This window comes from Hyla sarda, chromosome 2 (genome assembly GCF_029499605.1).
Source record: "Hyla sarda isolate aHylSar1 chromosome 2, aHylSar1.hap1, whole genome shotgun sequence".
NCBI classification, from domain to species: domain Eukaryota; kingdom Metazoa; phylum Chordata; class Amphibia; order Anura; family Hylidae; genus Hyla; species Hyla sarda.
Window position 1 is genome coordinate 387485127 of NC_079190.1, and position 22066 is coordinate 387507192.

Here is a 22066-nt window from a genome sequence, read left to right on the forward strand (position 1 = left end):
GGAGTGCTGCGGAACTTCTTTGCATATATATATATATATATATATATATATATATATATATATATATATTTCTACATATATTTATATATTGGGCATAGGTTTTTTTTTCATGAAGGAGAGAAAAGTGTGGTATGCTATGAAGTGAGCAGCTGAAAACTGGAAGTACCAACGTGAATTTTTGAATTCTTGCTTTATATGGATAGTCACATAAAATTTTTAAAAAGTTAGAATTTTCTGAAGATACATTTTCAATAGGTGACAGAGGGAAAATTTTGCCCTCCTGTTTTCTATCCAAAAGCCCAGCAGAGCCACAGTTAAAGTAAGTTTCCACAAGGGATTTATTTATAATTCAGAATGTTGCAGGGAAGTTTTAGGAATTACCAATTAGTAGACTCCTCTAATTAATAAAAACGCATAATTTATGCATAATTAGTCATCTTGGCTCGGAGGAATTTACTGTATTACCCTAGGTCTGCCTGATCATTTGTCTTGTAATGGTAATGCTAGATGAAATCAGTTTTTTAGCACTCACACACTCATTCTGACAGCAGAGTCTGACTTGTCTGGCCTTTCCCTAACTCGTCCCAAAAGAAGTGGACTTGAACTGGAAATTTAGTGCATTATATACTCTATAGAGGTGAAGTCTAGAAAATGTTTTCCATGCACAGCTTGTATGAATGCCATGCATCTATCAAAACTATTGTACAGACATATGTAGCATTGCAAAGTATAATGCAATGAGTAGTAGATGGGTGGACAAAAAATACTATATGCTGTAATGCAAGTAAATGGCATTGGACATTGCATACTAAAGGTTATCCCAGCAGTAAACATACAGTTAACACCCCACAAGAATACGCACAATACATAATGGAGTCCCCAGCATACATTCATCATGGACAAGATGGCCCAGTATTGCTTTTTCTCTATCCATAGGGCAGTGTTTCAAACTATAAATCCCAGCATGCCTGGCCAGCCTTTGGCAATGTGCATGTGAACTATCACTCCATTACAACAGGAGACTCAAGTGTCCACTCTCCGAAGACCCTAAACAGTCAAACCCACCCAAGATCACATTACAAGATTACATAGTTATTCACTATTCTGTGGATTGAGGATAATGCTGAGAGTTTGGGACATCCCCTTTAAAGCAAGATTACAATTAACACAGTGATTCACAACCTTATTACAGTAGGGGAACCCCTGAAAAATATTTTCACTTAAGGGGAAAAGCTAATTCCATTCCTTTCTTTAAAAAAGATACTGTAAGGTTATTGCTTAATTCTGGGGCACCCCTTATAAAACCTGGTTGGGAGCTTCAAATTTAAAGGGGTTTTCCCACAAAAGGCCCCTAACATCAGAAAAAGGTCCTGCACCGACCCCCCACCTTTAACCCTAAGTCCACCCTACCCACTCTGCTCCCAATGACCCCAGCATCTTATAACCCTTCATTCACAAACATTTATTTTCCGTTTGGTTGGGCTGAGATTCTTGTTACTACTTACCTGAGTGAAGTATTTCCCATCTTGTTTCAGGACTTTCATGCAGAGATCCAAGATAAGTCTTAAGAATTCCCATGTAGAATCTAGAACATAAAGGAGCAGTTGTACCATTGACAACAAATATTTTTACAGCTTTTCCTCAGACAAACATTGGTCACACCTCAGGCAAACCTCCGTCACACCTCAGGCAAACCTCCGTCACACCTAAGACAAACCTCCGTCACACCTCAGACAAACCTCCGTCACACCTCAGACAAACCTCCGTCACACCTCAGACAAACCTCCGTCACACCTCAGACAAACCTCCGTCACACCTCAGACAATGGATTTTGAGGATGAGGGAGGAGGAATGATGGCTATTTGGCTGATGCCGGATGATGTCCTAATATGGACACTGTATAAATGAGCTTGCTATGTAATACCTGTTGATTGTGTAAAGTAATAATAAAAATGGATTTAACACAGAAAAAGTAATGTATTAAAAAGCACCTTCTTCTGGAGATGTGGAGATGGGGACCGCAGTAAGGTCATTAATAACATAATCAAAGGTTCGCCCTTCTTTGGCATACATCTTCAACACTGGGACACAATCCTCAACCAGAACCTGTGCATGATAATATTCAGAAAACATTATTTTACATTAAATTTTTTGCACAAAAAAAGTAAAAAATAAATAAATAAATAAAAAAAATCGGATCTGATAAATGTTACATTTACATGCAATGTCCACACACACAGCAAATGTAAGACTTGACAGTTCTAAATCCTGTGTTCACTATTTTCCTACAGATTTATTTTATTAATTTTTTTTTAAAGAGTACCATAAATTCCTACTTATAACATGAAAGGGAACTTGTCAAGTACGTAATGCCATACGCAGCATGAAACAGGCTCCTTTACTACAATGAGCTATACTTACTCTGAAATGCTGCATGGTTTCAGAGACATCATAGTTGGGAATAAGTTGGGAATAATGTATAAAGTCAAGGAGGTGGCTCTCTGCAGGCTTCTCCCTGCCCCAACTGGGCCTAAAGATGGGTACTCCAGGAAAAAAGTTTTTTTTTTTAAATTAAAATATGCCCAGGCTTCCTACTTAAAGGGGTATTCTGGCTTTATACATTTTATCCCCTATCCAAAGGATAGGGGATAGGATGTATGATCGCAAGGGTCCTGCTGCTGAGGACCCAGGTGATCTCGGTGCAGCCCCTGGCATTCTGTGACAGGGACGTGATGTCACGGCCACGCCCCCTATATTCATGTCTATGGGAGGGGGTGTGATTTCTGTCACGCCCCCTCCCATAGACATGAATGGAGGGGGCATGGTGTTATGTTACTAGGGGGCGTGGCTGTGATGTCACGCCCCCATCTCGGAGGCAGCGCCTGGCACAGAATGCCAGGGACTGCACAGAGATCGCGGGGGTCCCCAGCGGCAGGACACCTGCGATCATACATCTTATCCCCTATTCTTTGGATAGAGGATAAGATGTATAAAGTCGGAATACCCCTTTAAACAAAAAAAAGCTATACTTATCCCTCTCTCTTCCCCATAGCCTCCAGTAGCGCTCCACTTATTTGTGCTAGGGGGTCAAATAAGTCCCGCTGCCGCTCAGCCAATTACTGGCTGAGGAGGGACATTGCTGTGGCTTTAGAAGGAGTACCCCTTTAATTGACATGTCTCTCCATAAGGAGAGACTTGTTAATCAAGTCTAGCTGAATGGGAAAAATCTGGAGAAGAGGCCTCAGGAACAGGGTCATGGGTACCCGAGGCTCACTAATGAATATGGGAAGCATTGGCCAACCCCTCTAATCCAATTACACAGAAAAGCTACTGTGGCACAAACTGCTGAAAAAAGGTAATGATGGCAATGATAGAAAGGTGTCACAACATACAGCATATGACAGCTTGTTCAGTATTGCTCTGCGTAGCCCATTTTGACCACTATCTATGCCTGTGCCTATTTAAGGGGTCTTGTGCACAGGACACCTTCAGGAGTCCATGCCTCAACAGGTCAGAGCTATTTTAGCAGCACAAGAAGGGCTTATACAATATTAGGCCGGTGGTTTTAATATTATTGCTGATCAGTGTACACTGATGAGCTCTATTCACATACAAACAGTACGATCTTATCATCCACTTACCTCATAACAGTCACCTTTCAGATTGTCTAACACATCTCCGCATGTTTTTCGCATATGTTGTCTACATCCATCAATCACCATTTGGTCTATGTTTGAAGCATGTTAAGGTGTAATAATCTATTGTGTGACAATATAATGGGTCTCCCTGACAGTCCTGACAAAAATGATGTTATTTACTTCACGATTCACAGTCACTGCAGAGTATGGAAATAAAATCTGTGCTGAAGGACAGAGAACAACAGATTTAAGGACTCCATCACTCAATCTGTCAACCATTACTCTCATTTTCTCCAATACATTATAACAACCTTTCTGGCAAAACAACTCACTAGAACTGGATATAGTCAATAACTTACACCTGTATCTGTCTCAAAATGTCAAAGTCATTTAACCATTTAGTTTAATGCTTGGTAGAAGCGATCTGATTGGTTGCTATGGGCAACTCAGCAACTTTTCCCCTGGACTGGTTTAGATAAATCTCCCCCTGTATGTTTAAAAGTGAACCTCTGCAAAAAAAGGACTTAAAGGAATACTACTGGATAGAAAAATGTATGCCCTATCCTAAGGGGACCCCCTTCCTGAGACCAAACATCATCCCCTTTACCCCACCTCCTGCCAGCGCCCCTGCTTTCTCACAGAGATGCATGGAGGGAGCGTGTCGTCCTGCACTTCGTGTGGTGCTTGACTCGCCCCATTAAGGAGGAGAGCTGGGGCTCCATAAGGGAGATCGCCACCGTACGGCAGACGACCATTCCACCTCAGAATACAGCAGTGGAAATTCTGCAGTGCAACAGAGCAGCAATCCAATGAAAACATTGAGGCTCCGCTTCAAGTCCAATTCTGCCGGCTAAATTTCAGCAGTGTGGACAGGCCCTTTAAAGTGGATATATTATTATACTTTGCTGCCCTGTATAACAAAGATAGGTCTGTTGGGCTAATAATGCAGGAAGAGCTGTCTCCACTAAGCAGAACATCATAATATAAAGACAGCTCCACTATAAGCCCATCTATCAGTCTTCTGCCTTCAGTTTTTAGGTCAAATTCACTGTCAGCCACATAAGCTCTTATGGGGCAAATGTCTTAGCGTCATGATACCCATCTCCATGTTACTGGTCTCTATGGAAGTCAGTAACAGTCAGGGAACCCTTCCATGCACCTCACTGAGACATATTTTATTAAAACATTACTTGGAAACAGTGACCTAAAGTTTATTTGTCCTTCAGCGATGTACCAGACAGTTAACCCCTTAGGGACTAATTTTCACCTTAAAGACCTGTTTTGCAATTCTGACCACTGTCACTTTATGCATTAATAACTCTGGGATGCTTTTACCTTTTATTCTGATTCCGAGACAGTTTTTTCATGACATATTCTACTTTAACCCCTTAAGGACCAGGCCATTTTACACCTTAGGACCAGAGCGTTTTTTGAACATCTGACCACTGTCACTTTAAACATTAATAACTCTGGGATGCTTTTAGTTATCATTCGGATTCTGAGACAGTTTTTTTGTGACATATGCTACTTTATTTTGGTGGTAAATTTTCGGCGTTACTTACATCCTTTTTTGGTGAAAAATCCCTAAATTTCATGTAAATTTTTAAAATTTAGCATTTTTCTAGCTTTGAAGCTCTCTGCTTGTAAGGAAAATGGATATTCCCAATACATTTTATTTTTATTCACAAATACAATACGTCCACTTTATGTTGGCATCATAAAATGGACATATTTTTGCTTTTTGAAAAAATTAGAGGGCTTCAAAGTAAAGCAGCAATTTTCAAAAATTTCATGAAAATTGCTAAATCTGAAGGGACAGATGTTACAGAACTACAATTCCCAGCATGCCTGGGCAGTCTAGGTATGCTGAGAGTTGTAGTTTGGCAACATCTGGAGGGCTACCGTTTGGGCACCACTGTAACAGTGGTCTCCAAACTGTGACCCTCCAGATGTTGCAAAACTACAACTCTCAGCATGCCCAGACAGCCTTTGGCTGTCTGGGCATGCTGGGAGTTGCAGTTTGGCCTTCCTAGTGGTTGCCACAGTAAAGATCACTTTACTTTCACTTTCAATTCCCCCCTCCTCCACAGTAGTTTCCCTACCTGACCCAGGATCCAGCAGTCTCCAGCAACGATCGGGGTCTCCAGGCATCTTCTCCTGCAGGTACCGACCTCCATTTTCTTCCCACGATCCCCTCGACATCCAGGGGTGGCCAGAATGGGGGGTTGCCATGGCAACCCACTGTCCTGCTCTGTCATCGGTCAGAATCAATTCTGACCAATGGCAGGGGATAGGAGGAAATCGCAGCATTGCGACTTCACTCCTACCCTTCAGGATGATCGGGGCTGTCACTGACAGGTGAGATCATCACAAGTTTCCGGGTGATCGAGTCACCAGAGATCCGATCAGCCCGGAATAGGAGAAAATCGCATGTCTGAATTGACATGCGATTTTCTGCGATCGCCGACATGGGGGGTCCCGGGACCCCCCCTTGGCATTTGCACGGCATGCCTGCTGAAGGATTTCAGCAGGAATGCCATTCCGATCTCTGCCCGGCGCGCGGCAGAGACCAGAGAAACACCAGGACGTTCTGGAACGTCCTTGGTCCTTAAAGCCCAGGGTGCGGGGACGTTCCAGAACGTCCTTGGCCCTTAACTGGTTAACATAGTGGTAAATTTTCGTCATTACTTGCATGCTTTCTTGGTGAAAAAACCCAAAATTTCATGAAAATTTTGCATCATTCTAACTTTGAAACTTTCTGTTTGTAAGGAAAATGGACATGCCAAATAAATTATGTATTGGTTCACAAACACGATATGTCTACTTTATGTTGGCATCATAAAGTTGACATTTTTTTAACTTTTTAAAGACATTAGAGGGCTTCAAAGTATAGCAGTAATTTTCTAAATTTTCACAAAAAATTCCAAATCTGAATTTCCAGGGACCAGTTAAGTTTGAAGTGGATTTGAGGGGCCTTTCTGTGAGAAATACCCCATAAATGACCCTTTTATAGAAACTACACCCCTCAAGAAATTCAAAATGACATTCAGAAACTTTCAGGAATAGCAGCAAAGTGAAGGAGAAAATTCCAAATCTTCATTTTTTTACACTTGCAGAGCAATTTTTTTAATTTTTACAAGGGGTAAAAAAATTAGAAATCCCCCCAAAATTTGTAACCTAATCTCTCTTGAGTAAGGAAATACCTAATATGTGGATGTAAAGTGTTCTGTGGGCACATTAGAGGGCTCAGAAGGGAAGGAGCGACAATGGGATTTTGGAGAGTGAATTTTTGCTGACATGGTTTTTGGGGGGCATGTCACATTTAGGAAACCCACACCCCTCAAGGAATGTAACAAAGGTACAGTGAGCCTTAACACCCAAAACAAAACAAAATTTGTTGACCCCCATCTCTTCTAAGTATGGAAATACCCCATGTGTGGACATTAAGTGCTCTGCGGGCGCACTACAATGCTCAGAAGAGGAGTCACATTTGGCTTCTGGAAAGCAAATTTTGCCGAAATGGTTTTTGGGGTGCATGTCGATTTAAGAAGCCCCTATGGTGCCAGAATAGCATAAAATAAAAAAAAATAAAAACACATGGCATACTATTTTGGAAACTACACCCCTCAAGGAACGAAACAAGGGGTACAGTGAGCCTTAACACCCCACAGGTGTTTGACGACTTTTCGATAAATTCTGATGTGCAAATGAAAATATATTTTTTTCACTAAAATGCATTTTTTCCCCCAAATAGTATGGAAATACCACATATGTGGATGCAAAATACACCATGGTGCCAGAACAGTGGACTTCCCCACATGACCACTGTTCAAAAAACCTGTCAGGACACCTGTGGGGCGTAAATGCTCACTGTACCCCTTATTACATTACGTGAGGGGTGTAGTTTCCAAAATGGGGTTACATGTGGAGGGGTTCATTGTTCTGGCACCATGGGGGCTTTGTAAACACACATGGCCTTCAATTCCGGACAAATTTTCTCTCCAAAAGCCCAATGGCGTTCCTTCTCTTCTGAGCCCTGTAGTGCATCCACAGAGTACTTTACATCCACATATGGGGTATTTCTTTACTCAGAAGAAATGGGGTCTTTACTCAGAAGAAATGGGGTTACAAATTTTGGTCGCTTTTTTCCTATTTTCCCTTGTGAAAATAAAAAATTTAGGGTAACACCAGCATTTTAGTGATTTTTTAAATTTTTTTATTTTCCCATCCAAATTTAACGAAAATTTGTAAAACACCTGTGCGGTGTTAAGGCTCACTATACCCCCCTTGTTACGTTCCATGAGGGGTGTAGTTTCCAAAATGGGGTCACACGTATTTATTTATTTTTTTTGCATTTATCTCAGAACTGCTGAAAAATCAGCCACCCCTGTGCAAATCAGCAATTTAGGCCTCAAATGTACATGGTGCGCTCTCACTCCTGAGCCTTCTTGTGCATCCGCAGAGTATTTTATGTCCACATATGGGCTATTTCCGTACTCAGGAGAAATTGCGTTACAAATTTTGGGGTCTTTATTTCCTTTTACCTCTTGGGAAAATGAAAAGTATGGGGCAACACCAGCCTGTTAGTGTAAAAAAATGTTTTTTTACACTAACAGGCTGGTGTAGACCCCAACTTTTCCTTTTCATACGGGGTAAAAGGAGAAAAAGCCCCCCAAAATTTGTAACGCAATTGCTCCCAAATACGGAAATACCCCATATATGGCCCTAAACAGTTTTCTTGAAACACGACAGGGCTCCGAAGTGAGAGAGCGCCATGCACATTTGAGGCCTAAATTAGGGATTTGCATAGGGGCGGACCCGGATGCAAGCATTACAATTGCTTCAGCTACCAAAAATATTCTACGCCACTGATTCCCAAACAGGGTGCCTCCAGCTGTTGCAATACTACAACTCCCAGCATGTACTGATCGCTGAAGGGCATGCTGGGAGTTGAAGTTATGCAACAGCTGGAGGCACGCAACTAAAACTCCCAGCATGCCAAGACAGCAATTTGCTGATCGTGCATGCTTGGCGTTTTAGTTTTGCAAGATTTAGAGGGGTACAGTTTAGGGACCACCGCACAGTGATCTCCAAACTGTGGCCCTCCAGAAGTTGCAAAAATACAAATCCCAGCATGCCCAGACAGCAAACTGCTGTGTAGGCATGCTGGGAGTTGTAGTTTTGCAAGATCCATAGGGCCAAAGTTTATAAACCACTGCACAGTGATCTCCAAACTGTACCCCTCTAAATCTTCCAAAACTACAAATCACAGCATGCCCAAACAGAAAGCGGCTGTCTGGGAATGCTGGAAGTTGAAGTTTTGCAACATCTGGAGGGCTACAGATTAAAGACCACTGTATAGTGGTCTCCAAACTGTGGCCCTCCAAATGCTGCTAGGCAACAACTCACCAGGTCGGTTGCAGGATCGCCGCTGCCGCCGCACGCGGGTGAGCCGCCTGCCGCTATAGGTAGGGGACCTCTGCCGCCGCTCCCAACACAGTTCCCCCGCTCTGCCCAGACTACCGTGGGTGTGCAGAGCGGGGGAACTTTAACCCCCCCGCCCTCGATCTGCTATTGGTCGGTCGCTTCTGACCGACCGATAGCAGGGATGGGAGGGGTGGCACCCCTGTCACCTCACTCCTATCCCTTCAGGGGGATCAGGGCTGTCTTGGACAGCCCCGATCCTCCTTATTTTCCGGGTCACCGGAGACCTCTATGACCCGGAATCGCCAAAATTCGCCGGTCTCCGGACCCCCCCCCCCCCCCAGGCATTGGCACAGGATGCCTGCTGAATGATTTCCCCAGGCATCCCGGTCCATTCCCCGCCCAGCGAGTGGCGGGCACCAGAATTCCCACATGTGTACAGGTACGCCCTGGGTGCTTAAGGATCGGAGATGCAGGGCATATGCATACACCCTGCATCCCCAAGAGGTTAAGAGCCTTCACATTAAAGGGGATTTTCTCACAGTCAATAACTATCCCCTATCCAGGCTCTGTAGGAATCAGAGTGGTTTTGATAGGGATGACCCTTATGTTTCTAATGACTGATCAATATATTAATACTAATATGCATTTGCTGCTGGAAAAATATATCTGTTACCTACCCCTTAACCCATATACATCAGCTTGCAATATGCTCGTGACTACGATTGAGGCCTTGCCATGATGCCAATACAACTGAGATAAGGAGCAGAAAGACAAAATATCTGACTAACAGAGAACTCTGGAATTTCCCAGTAGAGAAGCTTCTGCCAAGAAATTAATGGACACTAGATATGCTAATATATATGGACACAATAATCAAACAACCAAACAAAATGTAACATGCCGATTCTGACGTCATAACTAAACCTCCTTCTTTGTCAAATGTAAAAACTAAATGTACTTCCTGGATTAAACAGAACTCTTTTGGGGAACAGCTGAGTTTCCTGCTAAGAGAGAGTTATACCAACATCCTGTGTGGTGTATATTTTCTTATGTCGACACTTGGCAGTATATATGGCAGCACAGTCAATCATATTTGAAAGCCTCCCCTTGGACGATCCTTAACAGTTCCATCTGTAGTACTGAGGACTATAGTCAATTGACTATGACTATAGTCATTTGTACTCTCTATACGCCGATTACCGAGATATGTGGGTTTATAATTTGTCTGAAAATTCCGGAAATGTTATGCATTGAGGGGCTCTTATGCCTAATACACACCCCTGACTATACAATCCCACCCATCAGTCTAATTTTTAAAATAACATTCACGCCCATCTGACTGATTACCTGAATTGTCAGACAAACCCTAATATCAGATAAACCCTCATATCTCTGGAACAGGAGGGAGTATCTGGAAATTGAAAAAGGTCAGGGCAACCTAAGTTATTTAAAGGAGTTTTGTAGTGAAACATAACTTATCCCCAACCCAAAGGAGAGTAGATAAGTTATAGATTGCGGGGGGTCTGACCGCTAGGACCCCCGCGATTTCCTGAACGGAGCCTGGCAGTCTTATGAAAGGTGGCGTGCCAATCCCCACGAAGAGCGGCGGCCAACACGCCCCTCCAAATATCCCATAGAGATACATGGAGGGGGCGTGTCGGCCGCAGCTGCTGCAGGAGATCATGGGGCCTCCAGCGATCGGAGCCACCTCCCGCGATCTATAACTTATCCTTTAACAATCGCAAGATCTCTTTTTTCGGTTTTTCGGTGTGCCACAGCTGCTATTTAAAGAAAAAAACTAAGAAAGACAAACTGCAATCACTCCTCAAAGACAAACTGCAATTCCCCGAGTTGCACTGATGAGGGACAAGTTGTTGAGAGCTGAGGGGTACAGTTTGCTTCCCTGCAATTTTAATTTATCAAGTTTATGTTAATTAACAATAATTCACAATCTTAAACACAAAAATGTACGGCATAATAAATATCAATATGAAATAGACATGTGCCGATTTAGGTTTGAACTACTCTCTTTCCACTTATTACTATTTCCAGTAACAGAACTTGACAGCTTTAACCACAATTCAAATACAGAGTAAAAAAAAAACACAAAGGCTCATTTTAGATGTGAATGATAGAGAAAGCCACAGAAATAATGTGATTATGGTTAAGTGTGCAGCACTGTCGGGTTCTGGCAGACGAAATTCACCGGCCTAGGCAGAAATGAAATCCATTGCCACAGCTTTACTTAAAATTAGCACTTAGCTATGCTTCTCAAGCAAAGCCTGTAGGCACTTTCTTCTCTTCAAATCTGCAGTAATGGACGAACTATAGAGGGATATCAGGATTATGTTCTGTAATAAAGGCTGGTTCACATCTATACCACAGCAGTATACAAGGAGATGCATTTAAACAGTACCTAAACATATGCTGTGGTATACCCAGGGCTGAAGTCCTGCAGGAACGCATGGGAACAGAGTTCCTGCACTTTTTCCACAGCAGGAACACTGTTCCCATTAGCAGGAGTCCTGCAGACCAGCCCTTGAATGGATATTTTGGGTGAGTTCCCAAACTAATTTTTTTCCAAAGACCCCTGGGTATACCTATATACTCCCACTCTGTAAAGGTTACCAAAAATATGTCAGTTTGGGCCTGTATTTGTCCCCTGTACACTTAAAGGGGCATTCCGGTTAAAAACGTTTTTTTTTTTTTTTTTAATCAACTGGTGCCAGAAAGTTTAACAGATTTGTAAATTACTTGTATTAAAAAATCTTAATCCTTCATGTACTTATTAGCTGCTGAATACTACAGCGGAAATTCTTTTCTTTTTGAAACACAGAGCTGTCTGCTGACATTATGAGCACAGTGCTCTCTGCTGACATCGCTGTCCATTTTAGGAACTGTCCAGAACAGCATATGTTTGCTATGGGGATTTTCTTTTACTCTGGACACTTCCTAACATGGACAGAGATGTCAGCAGAGAGCACTGTGCACGTGATGTCAGCAGACAGCTCTGTGATTCAAACGGAAAATAATTTCCACTGTAGTATTCAGCAGCTAATAAGAACAGGGAGGATTAAGATTTTTTAATAGAAGTAATTTACAAATCTGTTTAACTTTCTGACACCAGTTGATTTAAAAAAAAAAAGTTTTTCACCAGAGTACCCCTTGAAAGGGGTACTCCGCCCCTAGACATCTTATCCCCTATCCAAAGGATAGGGGATAAGATGTCAGATTGCCGCGGTGCCGCTGCTGGGGAGCCCCGGGATCCCCGCTGTGGCACTGCGCTATCATTAATGACGGGCGATACAGGGGACGGAGCCGCGTGATGTCATGGCTCCGCCCCTCGTGACATCACGGCCCATCCCCTTAATGCAAGTCTATGGCAGGGGGCGTGACGACCGCCGCGCCCCCTCTCATAGACTTGTATTGAAAGGGGCGGGCCGTGACGTCACGAGGGGCAGAGCCATGACGTAACGATGCTCCGGCCCCTGTATTGCGCGTCATTACGTGCAGAGCGATCTCGCTCTGTGCTGTAATGATAGCGCAGTGCCGCAGCGGGGATCCCGGGGCTCCCCAGCAGTGGCACCACGGCGATCTGACATCTTATCCCCTATCCTTTGGATAGGGGATAAGATGTCTAGGGGCGGAGTACCCCTTTAAGTATGATTGAATTTTTTGGAGGCATACAAAAGTTCTGCATGCACTACTTTTCCATAAAAAATTGTATGCCCAGGTATACGTTTCTTTTCCTATATAAGTATATTAGTGAGGTATGGTGTGGTATACATATTTTTGTTATATAGTTTAACATATTAACAAAAAGTATACGCTTAAAATATATACAAACGTATACCACAAAAACGTATGCAACACTGAGCCAAACTGGTCTTGTTTTTGCACATCGTGTGCGTGGTAAAGATGTGAACCTACCCTAACAGTGTTCTATGTAAATGCTTATGACTACACGCTATGTGACTTATGACTACACTTTATACCTAACCAACTATATGTTAATACTACAAAATGAACACAGCACTAGTTAGTCCACTGTTTTCAAAATGGTGTGTCTCCAGCTGTTGCAAGACTACAACTGTTACAAGTCCATCTGAACCACTTTTTTCCCAACCAGTGTGTCTCCAGCCGTTGCAAAAGTACAACTCCCAGCATATACAGACAGCCAACGGCTGAGAGATCAGATATATTAAGATCAGAATATATGCAGGTGGTGGGCCCAGCAAAACATCCTTGATATGCACCTTAGCTGCAGTGTACGGAGTTCTCTCAGAGAAGGGGCATTTCTATAAAGGAAGCTATATGTACATCACTTTGTACATACAGTACAGACCAAAAGTTTGGAAACACCTTCTCATTCAGAGTTTTCTTTATTTTCATGACTATGAAAATTGTAGATTCACACTGAAGGCATCAAAACTATAAATTAACACATGTGGAATTATATACATAACAAAAAAGTGTGAAAATATGTCATATTCAAGGTTCTTCAAAGTAGCCACCTTTTGCTTTTGATTACTGCTTTGCACACTCTTGGCATTCTCTTGATGAGCTTCAAGAGGTAGTCACCTGAAATGGTCTTCCAACAGTCTTGAAGGAGTTCCCAGAGATGCTTAGCACTTGTTGGCCCTTTTTGCCTTCACTCTGCGGTCCAGCTCACCCCAAACCATCTCGATTGGGTTCAGGTCCGGTGACTGTGGAGGCCAGGTCATCTGGCGCAGCACCCCATCACTCTCCTTCTTGGTCAAATAGCCCTTACACAGCCTGGAGGTGTGTTTGGGGTCATTATCCTGTTGGAAAATAAATGATGGTCCAACTAAACGCAAATCGGATGGAATAGCATGCCACTGCAAGATGCTGTGGTAGACATGCTGGTTCAGTATGCCTTCAATATTAAATAAATCCCCAACAGTGTCACCAGCAAAGCACCTCCACACCATCACATCTCCTCCTCCTCCACACCAGCACACCTGTGAAGTGAAAACCATTTCAGGTGACTACCCCTGGAAGCTCAACAAGAGAATGCCAAGAGTGTGCAAAGCAGTAATCAAAGCAAAAGGTGGCTACTTTGAAGAACCTAGAATATGACACATTTTCTGTTGTTTCACACTTTTTTGTTATGTCTATAATTCCACATGTGTTAATTCATAGTTTTAATGCCTTCAGTGTGAATCTACAATTTTCATAGTCCAAAAAATAAAGAAAAATCTGAATGAGAAGGTGTGTCCAAACTTTTGGTCTGTACTGTATATCTAAAGGAAAGTGGTAAAGTGGTCATCAGAATTTGCCATATATAACATATGGCAATGCATCATATAAGGTAAAATCTTATTCCTCACCATTCCCGATAGACGTTCCTGGTAGCAGAGATGGTGAGTATATGAAGTTAGAAAGTGTCCCCAGACAGCCCCATAGGTAGTCCCCTGGGCAGGGAGCTATACTTACCTAGTCCGGCAGCTCCGGCTATAATTACGCCTCCATGGTTATTATTCACATTGAGGGGGAGTGAGTACAGCTGAGAAGACGGGACTAGGTGAGTACAGATCCCCCCCCACAGAGGACTACTTATGGGGGCCAGTGGGGAAGACTTTCTAACTTCATATCCTCAGCATTTCAGGACTGTCCCCTGGGGATGATGAAGAAGAGGATTATACCCCATATAATGTGTTGCCACGTGTTAAAAATGTTAAAATCTTTTACACATAAATAAACTATATGTAAATAAATAACAATAAACTAATTATTTGAACAGCCTAAAGAACTTTTATTTTTTTGTAGGTTTTAAAGGGGTATTCCAGGCCAAAACTTTTTTTTTTATATATCAATTGGCTCCGGAAAGTAAACAGATTTGTAAATTACTTCTATTAAAAAATCTTAATCCTTCCAATAGTTATTAGCTTCTGAAGTTGAGTTGTTGTTTTCTGTCTAACTGCTCTCTGATGACTCACATCCCGGGAGCTGTGCAGTTCCTATGGGAATATTCTCCCATCATGCACAGTTCCCGGGACGTGACATCCTCATTGAGCAGTTAGACAGAAAACTTCAGAAGCTAATAACTATTGGAAGGATTAAGATTTTTAATAGAAGTAATTTACAAATCTGTTTAACTTTCCGGAGCCAGTTGATATATATAAAAAAAGGTTTTGCCTGGAATATCCCTTTAAGGAACACCATAAACAGAATATTTACAGAATTACTCAATGTATTTTGCAGATGCTCTCCGGTATCAATAAGACAGAAAAGGATATCTCTACCATGGTAACCATCTTTGGTTTCAGTTTGACAAGTTCGTACAGTATGCCGCCATCACCTCCTCCCAGAATTAATACTTCTTTCCCACAGTAGTCCTCTTTGCCACTGCCCATAATGGCATGGGTGTATGCTAGATCACTCTCTGCTAAATCTGTAAAAAAGAATAAATGCAGTACAGTGTGAGACCATTCTTCAATGGGAATAATAGAGCACAGCCAAATGGAATTATTTATGGAGATACACGTCTATGCCTCTGGTCTGTTCATGTATTATGACTTAAAGGGGTATTCCAGGAAAAATCTGGCTCCAGAAAGTTAAACAGATTTGTAAATTACTTCTATTAAAAAGCTCTCTGCTGACACCTCTGTTTGTCTCAGGAACTGTCCGAAGCATTAGACCCCTTTCACACTATAAAAATTAATTTGTTATGAACGTCTGTCATAAAAATCTGGAAAAATCGGTCGTTAAACGGGCGTTAGAAAATCCCTAACGGCCGTTAGAAAGTCCCATTCTAGTCTATGGATTTTTCTAATAGCCGTTTAAACCCGTTATCGCCTGTTATACATAATGGCCGTTATTATGTGACGGGCGATGGTAACAGGAGAAATAGTGCATGCACTACTTCTTCCGTTCATTCGCCCGTCACAAAATAACGGCCGTTATTAATAATGGGCGATAACGGGTTTAAACGGCTATTAGAAAAATCCCATAGACTAGAATGGGATTTTCTAACTGCCGTTTAACGGACGATTTTCAAAATTTTTATGACGGAGGTTCATTATGGATGAATTTTTTTATAATGTGTAAGGGGCCTTAGAGGTTTGCTATGTGGATTTGCTCCTACTCTGGACAGTTCCTGAGACAAGCAGACGTGTAAGCAGAGAGCACTGTTGTCAGACAGGAAAGAACAACTCAACTTCAGCAGCTGATAACTACTGGAAGGATTAAGATTTTTTTAATAGAAGTAAATTACAAATCTCAAAGGAACACAAAGCTGGTTCGGCACTGCAAGGATCAGCAAGTCGGACACACAGGCTAGGAAAGAGCAGAGTCTGTATAGCCTGGAGTAGCGGTGGTGCTCTGGTTCCAACAAAGAAGTAAAACTGTGCGAGGATAAGGATCAAAGGAAAAAACCGGCTGACTCACTGACAGGTACTCTTCAGGACTTTCTTCTTTATTGAAATACTCACAATTACATAGTAGGACGGGGGGAGGGACGGGACGGGGGGTACACAAATCCGGCCACAGAGTCTGTTTCACACGTCAAGCGTGCTTCATCTGGCCTGCGATGTAGATTCTCTTGCAGCTTCTTATACAGGTGAGTCTTGATTGAGATGGCATCAGAGACTCCACCTGTCCTGATGTAGTCAAATGGGGCAAGCCAAATTAATGGATTAACCACTTGGCTCCCTGACTGAAAAACCGCATCAGGTAAAGAAACGCAATTACATAATCGTAATTAAAAACGAGATACTAGTTAAAACCAAGGGGAAAAAGAACATAGTGTGAATTAAAAGGAAGGTGCATAGTCAATCTTGTCATTGAGTCCAAGTGGACCTATCGCAGCGGTTTTTAAGATCCAGTGCGTTTCTCTTTTTAACAGGAATTTATCCAGGTCAATGCCTGGTTTAGGTTTTACCCTTTCAATTCCTGCGAAACGCAATGTGTCTGGTTTACCTTTGTGGCATTGTACCACGTGTAATAAAGCGGGGGGCACCCTTTAAGGTGCGCAACGAATAAAAGTGTTCTCGTATTCGGGCATGCAATTGTCAGATCGTTTTGCCTATACAATAATACCGGCATGGACAGAAAATAACATAAACTACATACCGTACTTAGACCTGCATGTGATTAAATCCGACACTTGGTGTAAACACTGACCCATACGAATAGTTTTTAATTCGGGATTATACCTGCAGAAATTACAATTCCTGCAGGCATAATTCCCAATAGGAGTACATCTAACTGGCCAGGTATTTTCAGTTTTAGGTTTCGTGTAATCTTTCTTGAGGACAGTTCCGATTGTTTTATTTTTTCTATGGGAAACCAAAGGCTTTCTGTTTGCGATTTCCTTAATTTCCTTAATCTCCTTCCAAAAAATGCCAATTCCTCCTGATAGCCTGTTCTATTATTTTATTTATGGGGGAATTCTGAAAAGTAAAGGTAAACCTTTTATTTTCACTGTTCCGAGGCAATTTCTTTTTAGGGATTAGTAAGTCCTCACTGTTCAGACCGTCCGCTCTTTGTCTCCCTTGGGTGATGAGTTTCTCTGGATATTTTCTTTCTTTCAGGCGTTTATACAAGTTATCTGCCTGATCTTTATAGGTTGATGTTAATTCGTAATTCCTTTTTAAACGGACGAACTGCCCGTAGGGGATTCCCTTTTTCACCGTAAAAGGGTGGAAACTATGAAAATGTAGGAGGGTGTTCTTAGCGATTTCTTTACGGTACCCTTCACTTATGATTTTATTGTCAACCACCTTTAGTTTAATGTCTAAGAACTCAAGCGATTCTCCCCAGAATTGAGATGTACAGTGTTAACTGAATTCAGGTACGTGACGAACTCCGAGAACTGGGCAGGGGTACCTGCCCAGACAATCAGAATATCGTCAACGTACCTGGAATATGATTTTATGTATTTAATGAAAGGGTTAACTGAAGAATACACGTAATTACTCTCAAGTACTGCCAAAAATATATTTGCATACGTGCAGGACACCGGGGTCCCCATCAGGGTCCCAGTGTCCTGCCTGTACCAAACATCCCCAAACTTAAAGGTGCTATTTGAAAGAACGAAGAAAAGGGCATCACGCACAAATGAAATGAACTCCGGGCTCTTATCTGTCTCTTTAAGGAAATCGCAAACCGCTTGTATAACCGCATTGTGCGGTATGCGGGTATACAAGCTTACCACATCAATGGAGCATAAGCTCCAATTGTGCTCCCAGGGGATACTTATTATTTGTAGCAAATGTAACGTATCTTTAATGTACGCTGGGATTGATGTAAGTAAGGGACTGAGCAGCCATTCCAGGTAATGGGACAGGTGTTCAGTGACAGAGCCCACCCCAGAGACGATGGGTCGTCCCGGGGGTGGGCTCTGCCCCTTGTGGACTTTAGGTAGATGATACCACACTGCGGGTTTTGGGGTCTCTGGAAGTAGTCTAAATGCGTTCTTCTTTGACAATATCTGTTGTCAACAAAACCATGTAACAGAGAACTCAGATTTTTAAGGATTTTATGGGTAGGGTCAGACTGTAACGGGGTGTAGGTAGCTCTTTCGGCTTCTGCTAAATACATATCTTTATACATAACTACTATACTACCTCCTTTGTCTGCCTTTACAGTGATAATATCCTCTCTCTTCTTCAATCTCTGTAACGCTTGGTTTTGTTTAATGGACAGATTACTTGGGGCTTGTTGGTACAGTACAGACGTGACATCTTTCAATACTGCGGTTTGGAACAGATCTAGGTGACTCCCTGGATAGATCGGGGGGTTGAAACTAGACTTAACACCTTTAGTGAATCTATTTGTGTCATCGTCTGTACTGGTATCAACATCGCTGAATTCATTAGCCAGAAGACCTATACACATTCGTTCAAGTGGGGTACACGCTGTAGGGAAAAAACCTAGTTTACTCAATGTAACCGGAACATCTCCTTCACATGGGGGCTGCTCAGTAATAGATTTATTCAAAAAATATTTATGTAGGTTTATGTCCCTGACAGATTTAGCCAAGTCAATTTCAAAAAGCACTGGATCAAACTGTTCGGTTAACCCAAAGTTGAGTCCCTTCGACAGCAGGGATATAGTGGCTTGATCAAGGGGTTCAGTTGTCAAGTTTATGACATTAGATGTAGGTGGTTGGACTCCTAACTGTTCATTCTCCTGTACTTCTACGGGTTTCTGATGGTCTCTAGGAGGGATCGCTATTCCTGTTGGGCGGTCTGAAACCGGTTTGTAACAGGCGTTACGGTGGAATTTTTTGCTGATGGTAGGAGGTTCAGTAAACCAAGTGAACACTTTATCGCTCTCATAATCAGATCTGTCTCTCAAGAATTTTTCACGTTTTTTATTTTTAACGTCTTCTTGTAGTGTTGTCAGTCTGGCTTGTAACTTAGGAAAAAACAGTCGCACTTGCTTCTCGGTTGCTCTTTAGTATATTCCGCTTTGACTTTCTTTAAATCTTCATTTATTTTGTCAAGTTCAATGCGGTTCCTAGTAAGAACTATTTGTAGCAACCTGATGGAGTGTTCATGGTGTGCTTGTTTCCATCCGTCCCGTCCCTCCCCCCGTCCTACTATGTAATTGTGAGTATTTCAATAAAGAAGAAAGTCCTGAAGAGTACCTGTCGGTGAGTCAGCCGTTTTTTTCCTTTGATCCTTATCCTCGCACTAAATTACAAATCTGTTTAACTTTCTTGAGCCAGTTGATATATATAAAAAAGTTTTTTCTTGTAATACCTTTAATACAAGTATTGTCTAGGGATCTAATAGAGGACCTGTGACCAACACAAAAAAAAAAAAAAGATTGCAGTATCATGAAACAGCTTAGGTTGCCCTGATCAAACACCATTCTACAGTTTCTTTATACGTCATCCTATTCCTGAGTTCCTGAGATATGAGGGTTTATTGTTTGTCTGATAATTCAGGGAATCAGTCAGATGGGCGTGAACTTAATTTTAATAAAGGGAGTGTCTTAGGAAATGGGAGGGATTATACAGTCAGGGAGTGTGAATGTTGTACAATGTGGGGTATGTTTGCCTAACACACACCCGCTGACTGTATAATATCTGATATTCGATCTTAGTATTAAAACTAAGTTCCCGCCCATCTGACAGATTTCCTGAATTGTCAGACAGAACAGAACAGAAGAGCGCACCAAGAAACTGTAAAAAGGTGTGTGATTGGAATACCCAAAATCTCAGTTTTTTACGTTTGCATTTAGGCTGCAAATAAACATTAAGAACATTTTAATGCACAGGTCTCCATAACCTTCAAGTCTTTATTGTTGTGAATCAAATGATTTAAAGTTATTGTAATGATACAGTGAAAACAATCTAATATAAAGCATTTTTATTGGTAAATGGCACCATTTTGGCATTGGTAAGTTAATGATGACATTTTGTGAAAAAATTGGGGGGATTATAAAAAAAAAGTGATTTTCAATTTTTTTTCATGTTTTAAATATACACCATTAACTGTGCTGTAAAATTAACATCATATTTTTATTCTTTGGGTTAGTACGAGCTGTATGGAGGATTCTTTTTTGCCCAAATAATTTTTTTTTTATTAGAATATTTCTCAGGTACATGTAATTTTTTAATTGCATAATTTCAACTTTTGGAACAATAGAATGAATCATTAAAGGGGTACTCCCCTGGAAAACATTTTTTTTTATATCAATTGGTGCCAGAAAGTTAAACAGATTTGTAAATTACTTCTATTAAAATCTTAATCCTTCCAGTACTTAGCTGCTGCTGTAAACTACAGAGGAAGTTCTTTTCTTTTTGAATTTCCTTTCTGACCACAGTGCTCTCTGCTGACACCTCTTTCCATGTCAGGAACTGTCCAGAGCAGGAGAGGTTTGCTATGGGAATTTGCTCCTACTCTGGAAAGTTTCTAAAATACTGGAAGGGTTAAGATTTTTAAATAGAAGTCATTTACAAATCCGTTTCACTTTCTGGCATCAGTTGATTTAAAAAAAAAAATGTTTTCCAGTGGAGTACCCCTTTAATCTTGTATCTAGGTTTTCTATAAGGTAGATAAGAGCAATCATACAGTCTATGGAAGTTAGGAACTGTCTGGAGCAGGATAGGTTTGCTATGAGGATTTGCTCCTGCTCTGGACAGTTTGTGACACAAACAGTGGAGGCAGAAGAGAGCACTGTGGTCAGACTGGAAAGACTATGCAACTTCCTCTGTAGTATACAGCAGCTGAGAAGTACTGTAAGAATTAAGATTTTATAATAGAAGTAATTTACAAAATCTGCATAACTTTCTGCCACCAGTTGATTTGAAAAAAAGGTTTCCCTTCCGGAGTACCCCATTAAGCATCAATTGTAATTTAATTAAAAGTTGAGCGATTCTGTAAATACTTTTATTAGTAACCTCCACTTTACAAGTGAAGAAACATTTTTAAAGCGACATTGAACATTTTATGTAGACTGGAAATGTAAAATGTTTTACATAAGTTGCGCAAAAATGGAGTTCACCCCCATGTGTATGATCTAATATTTTAATACACTAAACATCAGTTTATAGAGCAGACAAAAAAACAAAAAATAGGTCACTTACTAACATCTCCATTGAGGATGAGAATGTTTCCAAACTGCTTGGAGTGGAAAATTTTGATGTTCTGATAAGGTGAATCTTTACAGTAAATTATTTCATCTATGTCGTACTCTACCAAGCGTCCGTCAGCCGTGGGCCAGTATCTGTCAACCTCTGCTCCCCGGACAATAGTGGGTAATCTAAGGTGAAAAATGGAAGTTTAGATATTATTTGTTCAATAAAGAAAAACCAAATAATGCTAACAGAAAGGAACCTAAACTTTTCTTTTTTAGGTTTCGTATTGTTTGGACTATGATGGACACAGTGGACTATAGGACGCACCCACGTTAAGAACACAAGGAAAACAAATTGCAAACTTATTGAAACGTGCCTGCTTGTCTAAGATAGAGAAGGGGTTTATACCATTAGTACTGGTGGTAAACAGTAGAACATGTGATTCCGT

At 41.4% G+C, this 22066-nt stretch overlaps 1 protein-coding gene across 4 annotated transcripts in view; it reads right to left on the reverse strand.

The window, feature by feature from the left end:
• The window catches only part of SMS (spermine synthase), a 203786-nt gene that overhangs the window by 85891 nt on the left and 95829 nt on the right, over positions 1–22066 (reverse strand). For all 4 annotated transcript variants that reach the window (XM_056558603.1, XM_056558600.1, XM_056558602.1 and 1 more), the window contains 5 exons: positions 21628–21803; positions 15323–15480; positions 3642–3728; positions 1992–2106; positions 1506–1585 (listed from right to left, as the gene is read on the reverse strand). In XM_056558603.1, the coding sequence (XP_056414578.1) occupies positions 1506–1585; positions 1992–2106; positions 3642–3728; positions 15323–15480; positions 21628–21803 (616 nt within the window). The remainder of the gene's footprint in view (positions 1–1505; positions 1586–1991; positions 2107–3641; positions 3729–15322; positions 15481–21627; positions 21804–22066) is intronic.